Source organism: Clytia hemisphaerica, unplaced genomic scaffold, assembly GCF_902728285.1.
Source record: "Clytia hemisphaerica strain Z4C2 unplaced genomic scaffold, Clytia hemisphaerica genome assembly, whole genome shotgun sequence".
Taxonomy (NCBI): Eukaryota; Metazoa; Cnidaria; class Hydrozoa; order Leptothecata; family Clytiidae; genus Clytia; species Clytia hemisphaerica.
Window position 1 is genome coordinate 123,938 of NW_027103274.1, and position 17,199 is coordinate 141,136.

The window sequence follows — 17,199 nt, forward strand, 5'->3', positions numbered from 1 at the left end:
TGGTCGATAGAACGATACCTTATGCTACACCTTTAAAGCTCCGACCATAATGATTTTTTCACATTTGCCATGTACAAAATGGGCATTTCTAGCCTCTTGTTCTTATAAAAAAGGCGTTTAGCGGGGTAGCGAAAAATCATCAACATTTGCCTTGTCCGAGGGGGAAATCACTGAAAATCGTTAATATCCTCCCCCCCCCCCCATATTCAATTTTTTTCTGGAAAGCCCATTCTTTCAAAATTTTAAAAGCTTTAAATTCTTCCACTCAGAGCAGCTCAGAGTTATCTTTTCAACGAGGTATGACTTTTAATTAAATCTTTTTTTCCTTCAAGAGCAAATTCAATTAATCAAAATGTACGGAGTGCCAATTTTTTTGAAAGAAAGTTTAACTTAATTGTTATATAACTTTGCACTCGTCAGGCAATTCAATCGCACTTGCAAATTCAAAGCATGAAATACTGTGTAGCAATTTTAAGTTAGACTACTCTTATTCGAAAAAAGAAAGAGGAAAAAGTCACAGCTAACTCAATGAACTTTCCAGATGTTGTTGCCTTTCAGCAACCCGTTGCTTAATGTATTTGTAGGCTTCACTTGCATCGTTGGGTTTAATCAAGTCAACGTCCACAAATGATGAAAAAAATTCAAGATCGTCTTCATCGAGAAAGTCAAATCTATTCATATCTTGAATATCGCATTTCTCAGCCACTTCCATCATATCTTCTCTCGAAATCATGGTCCCACACTCGAATGCTCCAAATTCCTCAGGATTGTCATAAATGAAATTAGGGATCCCAGTTGGGAGCTCCTTGTTAATTTGCTTTCTCCCTCGACTATGATTCCAAACAGTTTCTTTGAAGATATCTAATTCCTTTTGAATCACTGGTATGTAAATGAAAGCCAGTATATTTCTATAATAAAAAAAGTTAGTGAGAAGTGTCTGGAAAACACAAGGAATAAACACTATACCCCATTCTGTCATCTTTATTTGGGTAGAGACTGTATAGATTCCTTGAGCTTTTATATGGGTGAGAACGAACGATCTGAAGAATATACAATCTCACAATCCTAAGTTCAGTGTATTGTCGCGAAGAGACTGGTAACGGGCGAAATGACGGCATTGTAAAATAGAGGTCGAAAGATTGGGTTGCATTTAAAAAAATTAGTTTTAAACATTCCGGTGCGTAACAAGATTTTTGTTACAGAATTTTCCACGAGAGGCAATTTTCCTCAACTTTCAAAGGCTATCAGAGGTACTGTGCCCGCAAGAAAATTATGACCAGCTGAGTTATCAAGGTTAATTGAATAAAGTTTAAAAAATACATGTGAATACTTTAATGGGATTAACTTTCGCGGGGATTAACTTTCGCGGATTTGGGTGTCATCCGCCAAAATCCACGAAATTAAGTCCCAATGGAAATTTGGAAGGGCCTAATCCGCAAAATGTTTCTAAATAAAACTCAAAATATGTCAAACAATTACTATTTGAATGTTTACTGGCATCAAAGAAGCGCTAATAATGTGTATTTCAACAACCAAAATGCATGATTTGACAGTAAAAGTCACAAAATCGTGAAAATATTGCCACCCAATAGTGCCACCCGCAAAATTAAGTCCCTGCAAAGTTTTTGAATTTCGCGGATAGGTCCAACCGCGAAATTTAATCCCCGCGAAAGTTTATCCCATTAAAGTAACCTGTCACTGATTGAAGTTCGATCATAGTCACCATTATCCAATAACGAGCGCAACTGTTCTTTGAAGTACTTTTCCATGCGATGATGGAGTTCCCGCCACCAGCGTTCAATCTTGTTAGCAGTTGATGGCCCGTATTGAACACCAACACCCATCAATTTCCTTTCTGTTTCAAAAGTTTCCTTCTTTCTGTGGAGAAGACAATGTATGGTCGTAAGCAAATCAGTTTCTGATCCTCTGTCTATTCGCACCGTTGTCGGTAAAACTGAAAGGGAAAGCATAACCTTATTAGTTCTAACATACTTACCATACTTACCTAATTTTTTTTTGAAAGAATATGCTGGATACAAGTACATTTTTAGAAAAATAACCGAAGGAAAAGATTCATAAATGCGATTGCATTGCATTTAGATTATAAAACTGCCATGTGTCACACCATTTTAATTTTCCCTCCTTCTCATGTTTAAAGTCTAAGTCTATTCCATTAAATTTGGCAGTATTTTTTGCTACCATATGAAAACCACCCTCAAGGGAATTAGTCTTAATTACGCTGATATGGTTTCCATATGTTGGCAAAAAAGACAACTTAAATGGAATGAACTTAAGTTTCAGGAAAAAATTAGGTGAATTCACCTTACTTGAAACGTACTGAATTATTTAATAGTCGAACGTGCGCAACGCACTGGCCTCAACTTCAGTATCTGTCAAACTATTCGGAGGCCCAATTGTAGCAGTTGTAAAAAACTCATTGCAGGCTTAAAATATTGAATTTTTCGAAAAAAATCTCCCAATGGAGAAGTGATTAAAATTTCAGTTAAATCGACCATTTTTGTCTCCAGGCTACCCTTGTGACACACAGACATTGTCAGATTCTAGCTCAACTAGAGTTGAGAATAATATCTGCAAAACTCGATGAATTATTTGATATTATGTCTCAATTTCATTTTATAAAAACAAACTCCAGAAAATTGTGTTTTCAAGTGTAGGTTCTCTTATCTTTGTGCTTACTGTACTTGGCCTGTGTTCATGTAAACAGCACTTTCCTTCTACCCTCGGGACATGAAAGACAGGGGGTTGGGATAAGCGTAAGTGGGGTGAGTGGAAAAATATCTCAAAAGTTAATAAGTGCAGGGGTTTAAAGAATGTCCTGGGTGGAAAATTTTCAAAAAATCAATTAGCGGCTGGCCACTTACTAGGTACCCGAGAGGACAATGATTTGTGAAAGCCAATTTTTCGATATTTTCAAAAATAAACTTACCAAGATTTTCATAAAGATGATCATAGTAGAATTTTCCAATGACATTAGGGTGGTTGTTGGTTGTCCAGATCTTTAGAAAATGAATCTTCCCACTGTAACAGTCTTGACCACCATAAATACAAAGAGGAAATGTAGCTTTCTGGAATCCACAAAGCTTGTCATGTCCATCCAGTGACATTGTTGAGTTGGGGCCCTAGTAATACAAGGGTTTGAATGTAACCTGGAAATCAATAAACACCTAAAAATCTGAAATACTTGATATATAGATAGCTCAAAATGAATTCGATAAAAACAATGAAAAACACAAATTTCATTATATATTTTGACTTGGATTGATCCAGACGAAACAGCCGCAGGGTACTGACCCTGGCTAACTGAACTATCCATCTCAAAATAATTGGAAGTGGAAGCAAGAAAAGTTGCACTTCAAATTTGAACTTTATTGATTTTGTGCTTGCTGAAAAGGCAACTGTCAGTGGAATATTATACCAAAACTTTGTAAAAAAAGTTTTAAAAATGAAGATGAAAAATAAAGACGAAAAGAATCAAATTCTGGTAGAATTCTTGTATAGTAATCACAATATGAAATCTTTAATCTTAGTACATGATCACCTGAGAAGCAAACCGCTTTTCTCTTTTTTTCTTCTTTGACACTCCAACATCTCCCCGTGATGCTAGACCATCAGGATCCAAGTCTCTCATTACATTATAAACCACATCTCTGGGCACCTTAAGCTTGTGTACTTCTCTGACTTTTTGGGTGATTGCTCTATATCCAAGCTGGCTACCAGGTCCATCCAGCTCCTCCTGCACAGCACGGTAAACACTAGCCAAAGAAACCTCATAATCTATATAGCGTATATCGAAGTGTTTCAAACGATCTGTTAGAGATCTCAAGCTCCAACCATATTGACTAAATTGTTTTTTGACAATGACAAGGATTTCTTTGCGTGAATACTTTTGCAACACACACTCTTCAAGCTTTCCTTTAAGTAATTGATCTTCCTTCCATTCTGGATTTCGAATACGACTCATTTCTTTTCTAAATAAATAAAAACATACAATAAGTTGGAAACTGTAAACCCTTCCTATGTCCCATGACAGTCTATTTGCTCTTTTCTGGTTATGTAAAATGCTGATGAAATCACTTTCAATTTTTTTCCTTCAAAATGTTCCACAATCTTTCAGAAAAAGCTATCAAGAAGCTAGTTGGTATGTTAAGAGATAATGAAGATCTTACGAGTACTTTTCTTCAATGTTTATAATTACAAAATTATACCTTTCCTTCGAAAGGTTAAAATTTTAAGCATAGAAAGGATTTATATCTCTTTGTGCACTAGCAATCATCTTAAACATTTTGCTATAAAGAGGCAAAATACTATGCTCAGAATCGTAGTCTGAATAGTCAGAATTTCACATTTTGAAATTTGTAATTGAAAAAAACTTTTGAATTGCGAGCAAATATCCCAAGGAAAAGCCATCAAAGATTTCTCTACAAGAAAAATAATACTTGCTCCTTAATTCAGAAATTAAGGTTGAATCAACAGGAGTTTTTGTTTTACTATATACATAATATAATCTAAAAATCTTGCTTCATAATAAAAAGGCTAATAAAACTCTATAAAGATACAAAACAGAGATAATAAAAATACCTCTCTGTAGAAACTTTCTGTATATCAATCAAAAACAAATAAAGACAAAACCAGGCAGAACCAGGAGGATCATGCAGTTGACATCATCAATGTTAATTTAAATACTGAGCTGAAGCCTTACCTTACCTCTTGTAAAGAAAAGAATAACTGAAGGAAGTTATGATTTAAAAAAAAATTCCTTTTATGGGATGAGGAATCCTACACCCCTTACAAAGTAAAAGTTTCGCAAAGATTTTGGTTATCATTTAAAAGGTAGGTTTGACAGGAGTTTTCGTTTTACTATATACATAATATAATTTAAAAATCTTGCGTCATAATAAAATAACTAATAAAACTCTATAAAGATACAAAACAGAGATAATAAAAATACCTCTCTGTAGAAACTTTCTGTATATCAATCAAAAACAAATAAAGACAAAACCAGGCAGAACCAGGAGGATCATGCAGTTGATATCATCAATGTTAATTTAAATACTGAGCTGAAGCCTTACCTTACCACTTGTAAAGAAAAGAATAACTGAAGGTGAAGGAAGTTATGATTTAAAAAAAAATTCCTTTTATGGGATGAGGAATTCTACACCCCTTACAAAGTAAAAGTTTCGCAAAGATTTTGGTTATCATTTAAAAGGTAGGTTTGACAGGAGTTTTCGTTTTACTATATACATAATATAATTTAAAAATCTTGCGTCATAATAAAATAACAAATAAAACTCTATAAAGATACAAAACAGAGATAATAAAAATACCTCTCTGTAGAAACTTTCTGTATATCAATCAAAAACAAATAAAGACAAAACCAGGCAGAACCAGGAGGATCATGCAGTTGATATCATCAATGTTAATTTAAATACTGAGCTGAAGCCTTACCTTACCACTTGTAAAGAAAAGAATAACTGAAGGAAGTTATGATTTAAAAAAAAAATTCCTTTTATGGGATGAGGAACCCGATCAAAATTACTGCTTTTTAGAAATGGAGTCACGTAGATATTTTATGCATTTTCTTTGTTTTTAGAATGTTTCTAATCAATTGGTAATTACTCTCGAAAAAACTGAATTTTTTAGATGTAGATAGAAATTTGTGTAATCTGATAGAACACTGGTGATACCACCGAAATATATTGCTTGAATGTTTTAAAAAAAATTTAAACTTTGAATAATGGCTTCAAATTATAACATAAAATCTAAAACAAATGAAGACATTAAAACCAGGTAAAAAAACTATCTGAAAAAATCGAAAAAGTAAAAAGAAAAAAGTAGCTGCTCCAATCATCATCCTAAAACTTATAAAGCAAATTAACTTTGATGTAGCTTTAGCATACGGCAGAATTTATTATCATTACAATCGTGAAGTTCCAAAAATCTATTCATTGCTAAGAGTGTCATATTTCCCATACAGAAATTCCATTTCTCATTTGTATTTTTTTGTAGCCTAGTAGAAATCTCTGGGTCAGTCAGATGGTAACCAACTCCTTGAATGTCTGTGACCATCAATGCTTTTTTTGTTTTTATGTACGAGTAATGAACAAAAGCTTCTGCCTTCAGCTGGATGTCATCGTCAGATCTGCCAATCAATTCTCCATCATTGTTGATGTATTTAACAAAGTTCCCCTCTAAAAACACTTCAATCACTGCTGGTTTACTATCTAATTTTGTATAATACACTTTTGTGTATTCAAAAGTCCTCCCAAATTCTTCCCCACACTCCACAGCCATCGTCTTAGCCAGGTTTCTGGCAGTCATTTGGCATTGGACACTCTTTCGGACATGTTCATCAAGGGTGTCTTTGATGATGTCGACTATATCAGCTTCCTTATCAGGAAGAAGTGTTTTGATCACAAAACCTTTTTCTTTAAAGGGACCTCCTTTGATATGTCTTGCCTTGAATGCCTCTCTAAAGCCACCTTTAGCAAAGGACTCCAAGTCGACTGCAAATTTTGTTGCAAATGGAGTATTCCATTTATTAGTGTTAAAATCAAACTCTTCAAGCATGAGGACTTTAACCTCGTACTTAGGAGAAAGGCACTGACCAGCTTGCAGATAATGTGCTATCGAGAAAGACTTGGGGACCTCACATGTTTTTGGTGTTGGGGGAATTGATGGAGCTTGAAAAGTGTTTAGTGTTTGTTGATTGGTTGTTGATTGTTTTTCTTCTTCCTCTACGATATTTGCTTCTTCTTCCTCCTCTGGACTATTTGCTTCATCATTAGGAATGAATCTAATGTGAAGTGTCTTTTTCAGGTCAATGAGGCTTTCTTCATCTGCAGGTGGGCCTCTCTCTCCCTCCAAAATACCACAAACTTTGCCTTCTGCTTGACATTTGAAAGTTTTATGATTGATACAGGCAGTCTTAAGATCTGCTAAAGATGCATTTTGGGGTACTTTTATGTATTCAAGTGCACCAACGCGTTTATACTTCTGGGCAGTACCAGCTGGTTTCCAATGAAGTAGTTGCACACTAACACGTACATCTTCCTTCTCCCTTCTTCGTTTTCTTGACAACCTTTCACTCAATTCTCTTGCTTCAGCATTTAATGCTTTTGGTTTTTTCCACATTATTTTTTCCAAATTGTTGCTTTTTTACGTTTTTACTAAAAAGAAATGTAGGGTGTCATCCGTGAAACTAAGTCCCATTAGAAATTTGGAGAAACCTTATCTGCAAAACATGTATGAAACATGTATGATTCGGCAGTGAAAGGCACAAAATTGTGAAAATATTATCTCCTAAAAGTGCCATTCGCAAAATTAAGTCCCAGCATACCTTAAAACCAGCTTAAAACTTAGCGGATGAGATCAACCACTAAATTTAAAATCCCCATGAAAATGTATCCTGTTTAAAAAGTAAGAGATTCGAGAAGATTAAGTAGAACGTATATAAAAAAGATTTCATGATTGCCAAGAAAAGATTCAGCGCTCACAAATTAAAACTAACACAACGCACACCCTTGTTCACATATTTTTAGCCCTCAATCACTTAGACCAGAAACTATTTTTAAATAGACTTTTTCAAAAAACTTTTCGCTTTTGTGTTTGCCTTATCATACTGGACAAGAAAATAGATGAGAGTTTGCAATCTGCGACAGCCAACACCTAGTTAAAGACTATTCTATTCTACAAGCCAAAAAGATAAAAATAATATAAATAAAAAATTACAAAAATCACAAAAAGTAAGAAAACTTTAAGAGTATATTACTTTTTTTACTATATTACAATATAAACAGGTTACTTGGGTAAAGGTGTTGAACATATTCAAAGAGCTAGTTCTAGCTTCTTCAATTTCAAGTTAATGTTACTCAATTTGCCTTGAACTCACACCAGATAAATTTAGTCTATGCATTTCACTAGCAAAATGAATATGAGCTTCTCTTGTTTCCAATAGAAATTCAACAGCTGTATTCATTTCGCATGTTTCCCTTTCTGTGACATCAGATGTTGCTGCCTTCATGTGTAGATACCTTATCCGATCTTTCTCTTCTTGGTTCATTGTTACGTACCTCGGAAGTATAGCCTTAATATTATTATTCTTCACCCAGATTGTTGCTTTCATAATCTGTTCTTCAAAATCCAACGCCTCTTGCAAGTATTTTGCCATTGAAATTGTTTTACGAGCTGAACTATCCATCCCAAATAATCAATAATTAACTTTTAGACTATAAAAAAAGTGAAACTATTTTTTTAAGCTGTTTTTTGACTGAAATTTGCCCAAAATTTTCTCTTCAAAAGTCGAGCTCTGATTTGAGGGTTTATAGTTTTCCATCTTCAATAAGCCAATTCTGAGAAAAAAAGCTGGGTAGCGAGTGAACGAACGAAGGAACAAAGTAAATAACGAACAGAGGTTAATTTGTACACCTCTGAGTCAGTGGCCCGGTCAGATCCACCCCGGTGATAAAAAATGCCTAAAAACAGGCCAAATTTTGTCCCCGGTGGAAAATTGGTAACCCCGGTCAAAAAATAATCAAAAATTTTAACCCGGTCAAATTCTAGAAATTTATAGTCGAGGCCCGGTCAAATATCATCCTTTTTAGGTCACCCCGGTCAAAAAAGGGAAATGCTTATCGCCCTGTACCGAAAAATTGAAAAATTGAATCCGGATGTTTATTGGAGTTATTTTTTTATCAACCTATTTCAATGCTTCCAGTGAGTCTACATTCTAAATACAAGGTCAATCTGGAGAGTAGTTCAAGAATTATGGCTAGTTTTCTGTTTAATTAAATCATGCGAAATTAAGACAGTTTTGCCATGAAGGTTGCAATGCCAATAGTATATGAAAATGTCTAAATTAACAAACTAAAATGTATTTTTTCCAATAAATAATCTCAAATACAAAAAAAGAGCACCAAAACTATCAAGACTGCGCTTGGTGATTTTTTTCTGTCTCATAAAAATCTACAGTAAACAAGTGTCCGTCTGTATCTGATGTCTTCTATTCTTGTGATGGAGGGCCCTCGCTCTGATAACAAAATATCACATTCATAGCCAGCCATTTGAAAATGCTTTATACAGGATTGTTTCAAGACTTCTAGGGACCAGGTTGGTTGAACCAGCACAACAATTTCAACAGCTGCTATACACTTGTATTTGTGATCTCTTCCCATTAAAAAAGGTGAAACAAGTTGAACTTGACAAGTCAATGGTTCCATTTTCAAAATTAGCAATTAAACTGTTTTGATCAAATTGCCAGTTCCTTTTCTTTTTAATTTGAATACTATTGAGTACAGTTAAGCATTTATGTCTTCATACGTTTATATAGAAGATTTCATTTCAGTTCATTAACTAGTAAAAAAAATGCCTAAAATTTGCAGTTGCACACAGCTCTTACCTCCTACCTTACCTCTTAAGTGGTGACATTTTACATGAAACAATAAAACCCTGATAGTCCCACCTAATCCTGTTTCCTTGCCCCTAAGATCCAAAAAATTGAAGTCCCACCTGAAGATTTGGAACCGCCTGGTATACCTTGAAATCGAGTAACTTGCATCAGTGGAGGCTAACATGCATACCCCTCAAATGAATGACCCATTAAAATACAAAGTTAAATCAAAACAAAATGGTAGAGTAGTAGAGCTGCATAGTTCATTTGTTTTGGAATTTTGCTGCTTTGATTGGTCAGTCATTTAATGGCTATGCAAGTTTCCCTCCACCAATGCAAGTTGCCCGACTTCACTGTACATTTCTGCAGAAAGAATCAACACTGTATGAGAGATACGAGATTCCTACTCTGAAGTTTTAGTCTGAGAGAGCATTGATCAAACTTACTCCAGCTCAATATTTATGAAAAAATTTGGCTGGAATAAAAGTTAGATTATACCAAGTTTAATTATCTGAAATAACCCTTCTGACTGAAACATCTTTGTAAAATCTACACCTCAAAACTCAATTATATGTCGCATCTTACAGGAGTACAGGAAACCATCAACCCAGCCCAGCGCACAGCACATAGGTGGCCGCATCTTTTTGATTAGCTAGACTATAAGGCGGTCTCCCTCCATATATTTTTTGTGCATATCATCACTGGTATCTTTTCTGTAGTGTTAAATGGTAAATAAATAAATACTTACTTACTTACCAGCACAGATGACAGACACAGCAACCATAATATTGCAGCAATACAAATCAAAATGAAAGGGGCTAGTGATAAGCACATGTCACAAAATACGCTACCATGAAGTCGGGTAACCTGCATCAGTGGAGGCTAACATCCATAACATACAGCCCTCAAATGACTGCCTCCGCTGATGCAAGTTACCCGACTTCAGGGTACCAATCTTTAGGAGCAAATGTCCTTCTTAAATGGCAAGCCCCTTGGGGAATAAAAAAAGACAGCCTTACCAGAAATTCGTAAAGTCTCAGACCCACCCCTAAATTAAAGGTAAAGCTAGGGACTAGGGGGTAGAATCTTTGCTGATAACTTTCGATCCGACATTCACAGGTAGCCACTTTGTGTCCCGGGGGGGGGGGGTACTAGGGTTGCGAGCTGACGGGGGGTGCCACCCAACTTTCAAACTTCGGACCTTTACCGAGACTAAAAAGGAGAAAACAAAGGAGAATTTTGGGAATTTTACAACCCTTAGCGGGACGAAATTTGACAAATTTGACCAAATTTCAATCTTTCAGGTGGTAAAAAGTTGAAATTTTCCTATTTTTCAACCCTTAGTGGGACTGAAATTTGATTTTCTGATTTTTCTGACCCTTAGCGGGACTTTGAAAGTCCAAAAAAGGTACCCTCTTAATAAGGGCGGCACATACCGTACCCTTCATTTGCCAAAGTACCCCCCCTGCTTTGTGTTCAGAAAATAACTCACAAAGCTCCCAAAGTCAGATAAACCAATTAACTAAAGGCAGTGAAGTATGAGAGGGTGTGAAGGTCAATTGATTTTCAATTCATGATATGCACCATTGCAATGTCTTCCGTTCCACCCAATAGCTGATTGGTTGAAAGTGACGTATTGACTGATTTTACGTCACTTTCAACCAATGAGCTATTGGGTCTGTGACGAATGTCAGAAGACATTGCAGTGGTGCATATCGTGAATAGTGTGAAAAGCTATGACCCCAAATTCACACAGGACAAGGATGATCATAAGTATGCAAAATTTCAGCCAAATCCCACAATGAAGTAACTCTTTCCTTAGCCTGTAGGGTTTCAAACTAAGATCCCTTAAATAAGCCTGGAAATTATACCTTTCAGCGTGTCATTTCCCATTTCTCCAAAACTCCAACACAAAATGGAAAACATAAATTTAACTGCATGCCATCGAAATCCCATCCCATCAAGAAAGAAGAACGAAAGAAGAAATTTTAAAGAAAGTCACGCACATGAGCACTGATGAGTATAATGCGGAGCGCGGATAGGATCGAATCCCACTTAATATTTTTTAATTCTGCAAAATACTCATGGCAGGTGACTTTACTGGCTCTCTCGGGGTGGCCATTTTGTTGTGACTGGAATGGGCCAAGGACCCGCTATTGCCCTTGTCGGCCATGTTCAAGGTGTTTGTATGGCTATTGCCTCGCTCGGCTACATTGAAAAACGATTTTTTTTTTTAATTTTTTTAATTTTTTTATTTCTTTTATTTTTTATTTTTTATTTTTTTTTTTTATTTTTTTTTTTTTTTATTTTTTTTTTTTTATTTTTTTTTTTTAATTAATTTTAATTTTGTTAATTTTCTTTTAATTTTTTTTTTATTTTTTTTTATTTTTTCTTTATTTTTTTATTTTTTTTAATTTTTCTAATTTTTTTTTATTTTTTTTTTCAATTTATTTTTTTTTTCTGATAGCATTGATATTTTCGCTGACATTTTGAAAAATTCGTTACTGCCTTCCTCGGCCACCATAAAGGTGTTTTATTCAATATGAAAAGTAGCTAGAAACTCTCTTGAATTAGACTTTGACAGTTTTATTCACTTCAATGTGCAAGTAAAAAAAGAGAACAAAATTCATGCAAAAAAGAGTCTCCTACCTCTAAAAAAGTAGGTGGATTTTTATATATAATATTTGGTGTAGCCAAAGTTATATACCAGAAAGGAATATTTTCGTTTTATACTACATGTACTCAATGACTATCTCCTGACTATCTTACCTTTTTTATTTCTCCTAGATAGAATCACCTTTTCCCAGACTTTGCTTTTACTATGTTATGTTCGTCATGAGAAAGGCCCTTTCGATTGTTCAATTACAATGTTGAGCCTTTGTTATGGATACTCTTTATTAAGTTTTGCCAATTAGTTGGTATCTCAACTCAGTGGCTTCCTTCTGATACGTCCGAATTGTAGGTTTTACGTTATAAGCTTTGAATTTTTGTCGAAAGCAGCCTTGACAAAAACCATTTTGATTTTTAAAAAGGTAAAGTTTATCATTAATTTAAAAAAAGATAAGGGCAGACCTAGAAATCTTGAAATTGAAGGTGTCTAGAAATTGGCTATTAGACTATCATCTCTTTATCTACAGAATGATTGAGCAATGTCTGCAAGAAAAAGACAGAGAAGGCTCAAGAGAATGGTTGATGAAATGTTCCAAGAAAGTGATCAAGAAGGGAGCCCAGGCTTTGAATCATCTTTTGATACTGGTTTTGCTGGAAACGAATCAGATACCTCAACCCAGTGTGATAATCACCAGGAACTTGAGCCGGTTGATCCCTTTGATTTTCATGAATTCGATTACATGTCTTCTGAAGATGACGTTGAATTAGATCCAATTGTTTCTGCTCCTACTTTCCAGTCGGAGCTTGCATCTTGGGCTGGCAAGGTACGCCTCCACAGGGATTCAACCAATGCACTACTGTTGATCCTCAGAAAATATGGAATGGAAGTTCCTAAAGACTATAGAACTTTGATGAAAACCCCACGAAGTGTGGAAGTCCTTAACCGATGTGGAGGAACGTATTATTATTTTGATATAAAACATGGAATTTCATCAGCACTTGGTTACCTTTCTGGGCCAGTAACTCTGATAGAGCTGTCAGTTAATGTTGATGGTATACCTTTGGAAAAGTCAACCAACTCCCAATTTTGGCCAATTCTGGGATCAATAAATAACTCTGAACATGTGTTTGTTATTGCTATTTTTCACGGTTTTTCGAAGCCGGACTCTGTCGATGAGTTTCTTAGTGACTTAATCAAAGAAGCAAGTGATATTTTAGAAAATGGCTTGGTGCTAAGTTTTGATGATAATTTAGATCTCACGTATCCGTTTTCATTGAGATGTTTTATTTGTGATGCCCCTGCTAGATCATTTTTGAAATGTGTTATTGGCCACTGTGGCTACAATGCCTGTGAGAGGTGTGTTATTGTTGGCGAGAGATTAGACAATCGAACTGTTTTCAATAACGCAACTTACAGGGAAGCTAAACGAACAGGAGCAAAATTTAGTGAAGGAGATTACTTGATTGACCATCAAAAGAACATGATTCCATTATTGGAATTAGGCATTGACTGTGTCACACAATTTCCTTTGGATTATATGCATTTGGTTTGTTTAGGTGTTATGAAACGTATTTTGATGTATTTGTTGAAGGGTCCCAATGTATGTAAACTTTCACACAACTTGATCAATCAAATATCGGATCGACTGACTGTCCACAAAGGGTTGATGCCTTCTGATTTCAATCGTCAACCACTGCCCTTATCCGAACTTTGTCACTGGAAGTCCACGGAATATCGACAGTTTGTTTTATACCACGGACCTGTCGTTTTAAGAGGAATTCTTCACACTAAGTGCTACGATCACTTTCTGTTATTACACGTTGCAATGTCCTTATTATTGAAAAGTCAACCCACTAATGATAATGTTGATGATGCAAGAAAGTATTTGCAATCTTTTGTTAAAACATCTAAAACATTCTATTGTTCAAACTTTAATGTTTATAACATTCATTCTCTCCCACACATTGCAGACGACGCTACTCGCTACGGATCGTTAAATAATGTTAGTGCATTCAAATATGAGAACTTCATGCAAGAACTGAAAAAGAGCGTTAGAAATGGTACGAATCCAGTCGCACAAATTGTAAAACGTATGTCTGAAAGAAGATCGGTTTGTCCCAACATTGATAATGACAAAAAACTAAAATCAAAACTTAAGCCACATTCCAAAGACAGTTTCTTTTTTGATATTAACGGTGATTTGTGTATCGCTCAGCATGTTAGTGAGGCTTATGTTGACTGCAAAGTTATCAAAAAAAGAAATTTGGCTCCTTTTTACTTGAAACCTATCGATTCTAGACTGTTAGGTATTTATTATGCAAAGAACTTCTTCAGTTTGGAAACTGAAAGACAATTGATACCTCATACTAGTGTCGGTAAAAAGGCAATACGATTGCCCTACAAGAACGATTTTGTTTTTTTCCCCTTGTTACATTTTTATGGGGAAAATAAATTCTAATATAGATATATCCACTTGTTAGCTAAGCTGTACTATAAAGTTCTATTTATAATTAATTTCAGGGGGGGTCAACATCTAGATACCAGACCCATAGCCGGGTGGTGGTGTCTTTTTTTCCTTTAAAAGTCTGAAAAGTCAAGTTGGTATTGATGAGGGTGGAAAAAAAATTATCCTCGGTTGGTATTGATATCAAAATAGGGAGTGGGTACCCCTTTTTTTAAATAATATGATTCAGAAAGTTGGTATCCATATCAAAATGACAGTAAAACTTTCCTAATTTTTGCCCTTAGGCGAGACCAATTTAATTTGTTGTTTTACGGGCAGATCGTTAGAAAAATATGGGTCGGTCGGTCCGTAAAATAAGAATAAATTTTTCCAAAAAATATCTGCATCAAAAGTTCACTTTTGTATCTTCGATGAAGATCATAATAAAATTTTAGTGTATGGAATGCTTGCTTGATTTTCTAAATCATTATTCAAATTTAATTCTTACAAATAACTAGTGTGTGAAATATATTTTTGTGGAAATTCAATAATATAATTTTTTTGATTTTAGCAAAATAAGGTCGGTCAAGCCCGTAGAACAACAAATTAAATTTGTCTCGCCTTATAGCTAGAAAATACCCCGGGGTACATATCAGTCTAAACAGGTTTCAATTGGATTTGTTTTAGCTTTTGAGTATAATGATGACTGTAAATGAGTAATAAGTATAAATGACTTTGAAGTTTGTTTATTTTGGACGATATTTTCAAGTTTTATTTTTGATCAAGCCTGAAGCAAAAAAATTTTTGGTGATAGCATTTGGTAATGAGTGAATCTCTTCTGTTAGATGTTCTGTTATTATGTACAAATAATAGCTTCTCCTAGTTTTTGCACATCAATTATATTCAGATAATATTGATTCAGATTGATTTTGCTAGCTTCATTGGGTTTGTTTTTATTATATTGTCAGTTTTCAGTCATTTTCTATTTTAGCACATGACATTTTTTGTGTTGTGTTGAAGAAAGAGTATTTCAAAAATGAGTTTTTTTTGAAGTTTCTCTTAGTACCCTGTTTGTGTGAGGGGGAGTCCCCTTTAAACAGCTTTAAACTCAAATTTGTCTGATTGGTATTGGAACTAAATTAGGGGGTGGGTCCCATGATATTTTGTCAAATTCAAAAAGTCATGTTGGTATCGATACCAAATTAAGGGGGTGGGTACCCTCTTTTTCTGAAAATTATGATTTTCAAGTTGGTATCGATACCAAAATAAGGGGGTGGGTCCCCCCTTTTTCTGAAAATTATGATTTTGAAGTTGGTATAGATACCAATTTTGGGGTGGTGGGTTGGTATTAAAAATGTTGACCCCCCTGTTAATTTCCTTAATAAATCGTAATTCAAATTTTCCATTTTTTGATTAGTCCTCTATACCGTTTTTGAGAGCTTTCTAATGGTTGTTATTCTTTTACCTAAGTGAATTATGTAAGAGCCTAATTTGCTTAAAACAACACTTTCCCGTAAGAGATTAACGCGCTTTAAGGTCGTTTTTCAAAATTATAAAACTATAAAAATACTTTGCGTCAATTAATGACTTTATTACTTTTTTTGCTTTTAGGATGTCTCATTATAGCTCAGTCAAACTAACAGAAAATAGAGTCAAAAAGTTGTTGACGGTACCCTCGAAATGGGTTATGGGTAAAAATCTATACTATCCAAAAGACAAATTCAGCGAATTAAAACTATCGAGACAACTCGCTGATCCCCAGGCAGACTGGAAAGAGATTCCAATCGAACAAGAACTCATAAGATTTCGTAAGTAACCTTTTAGTTTCTTCCAGTTTTTTCCCTTTTGGATATTTAAGAAATTTAAGTCAACAACCACTGGGTTAGCCGGGAGACATATCAGATACGCATAACCACCATTATGACAGGATCATCTATTAAGCTCAAAATATTAACTGTATAGAAAAGAGTGGACTTAAGTGACTATCTCGACCGCGGTCCAAAGATGATGATGATGATGATGATGATGATGATGATGATGAAGTGACTTTTTATTCCGTTCGAAACCTTTTGAAAGCTTTGAAGTTTTCTATTCGTAAATGAAACAAAAAACAAAAAATATTTCAAAAAATGAGCAAAGACGTTATTTCAATTTTTGTTGAATATTTTAGGTACAATGGAAGAATGTCATGCTGTAAAAAGCGGAACAGAATATGATGACACGGATCAGGAAATCGGCAATTCACTGTCTCATCAAAAAGTTACTGTTAAGCGAAAGTAAGAATTTTTTGCATATTCTTGATTCTCTGAACTGAACTAAAACAAGAGTCGTAAAGGAAAGTGAATGGGAAAAGTCATATCTAAATCACTTTTCATGGATTGAAGCTAGCTATTTGTACACTGCTACGCGCATAAGAAAAACAGGGTCATTCTTTTCAATATTGGAGTGTGTTTTATTTCAAAGGTCATGTCAAGAAGAAAACAAAACACAAACATCCTTGCCTGGTGGAATGACTCCTGATTCAAATAGGTACACACTTTTTTAAATAAGAATTATCTTCTGCAAGAACATCAGGGCAAATATTTTTTTATTATTATATGCCATGCGGAGCAGCACCAGTATACTCTGCTGCACATGGCAACGCAAATTTTGCCATAATATGTGCTTGTGATTAGGACAGTTTTTGGAAGAATTGCAGAGTTATTTTTAGGAGGTGACCCTAGAAGATAGACTTGTAAT

The 17,199-nt window shown here is 34.8% G+C and overlaps 1 protein-coding gene and 1 long non-coding RNA gene across 3 annotated transcripts; one reads left to right on the plus strand and one right to left on the minus strand.

Moving 5' to 3' along the window:
- Nucleotides 1-263: 263 nt before the first annotated feature.
- LOC136802133 (uncharacterized) lies at nucleotides 264-11,635 on the minus strand. 2 transcript variants are annotated; one of them, XM_067058849.1, is made up of 5 exons: nucleotides 11,278-11,635; nucleotides 3,560-3,989; nucleotides 2,948-3,140; nucleotides 1,693-1,954; nucleotides 264-908 (listed from the first exon to the last, which is right to left on the minus strand). In XM_067058849.1, the coding sequence occupies exons 2-5, from the start codon at nucleotides 3,980-3,982 to the stop codon at nucleotides 521-523; spliced, it is 1,266 nt and encodes a 421-aa protein (XP_066914950.1). In that variant the 5' UTR covers nucleotides 3,983-3,989; nucleotides 11,278-11,635; the 3' UTR covers nucleotides 264-520. The 2 variants fall into 2 exon arrangements, with proteins under 2 accessions (XP_066914950.1, XP_066914957.1); XM_067058856.1 differs by lacking the exon at nucleotides 11,278-11,635 and having other exon boundaries at nucleotides 3,560-4,069.
- Nucleotides 11,636-16,010: 4,375 nt separating this feature from the next.
- Nucleotides 16,011-16,989, plus strand: LOC136802145 (uncharacterized). Its single transcript, XR_010845968.1, has 3 exons — nucleotides 16,011-16,268; nucleotides 16,631-16,736; nucleotides 16,924-16,989. It is a non-coding gene; the product is annotated as an uncharacterized lncRNA (long non-coding RNA).
- Nucleotides 16,990-17,199: the final 210 nt, after the last annotated feature.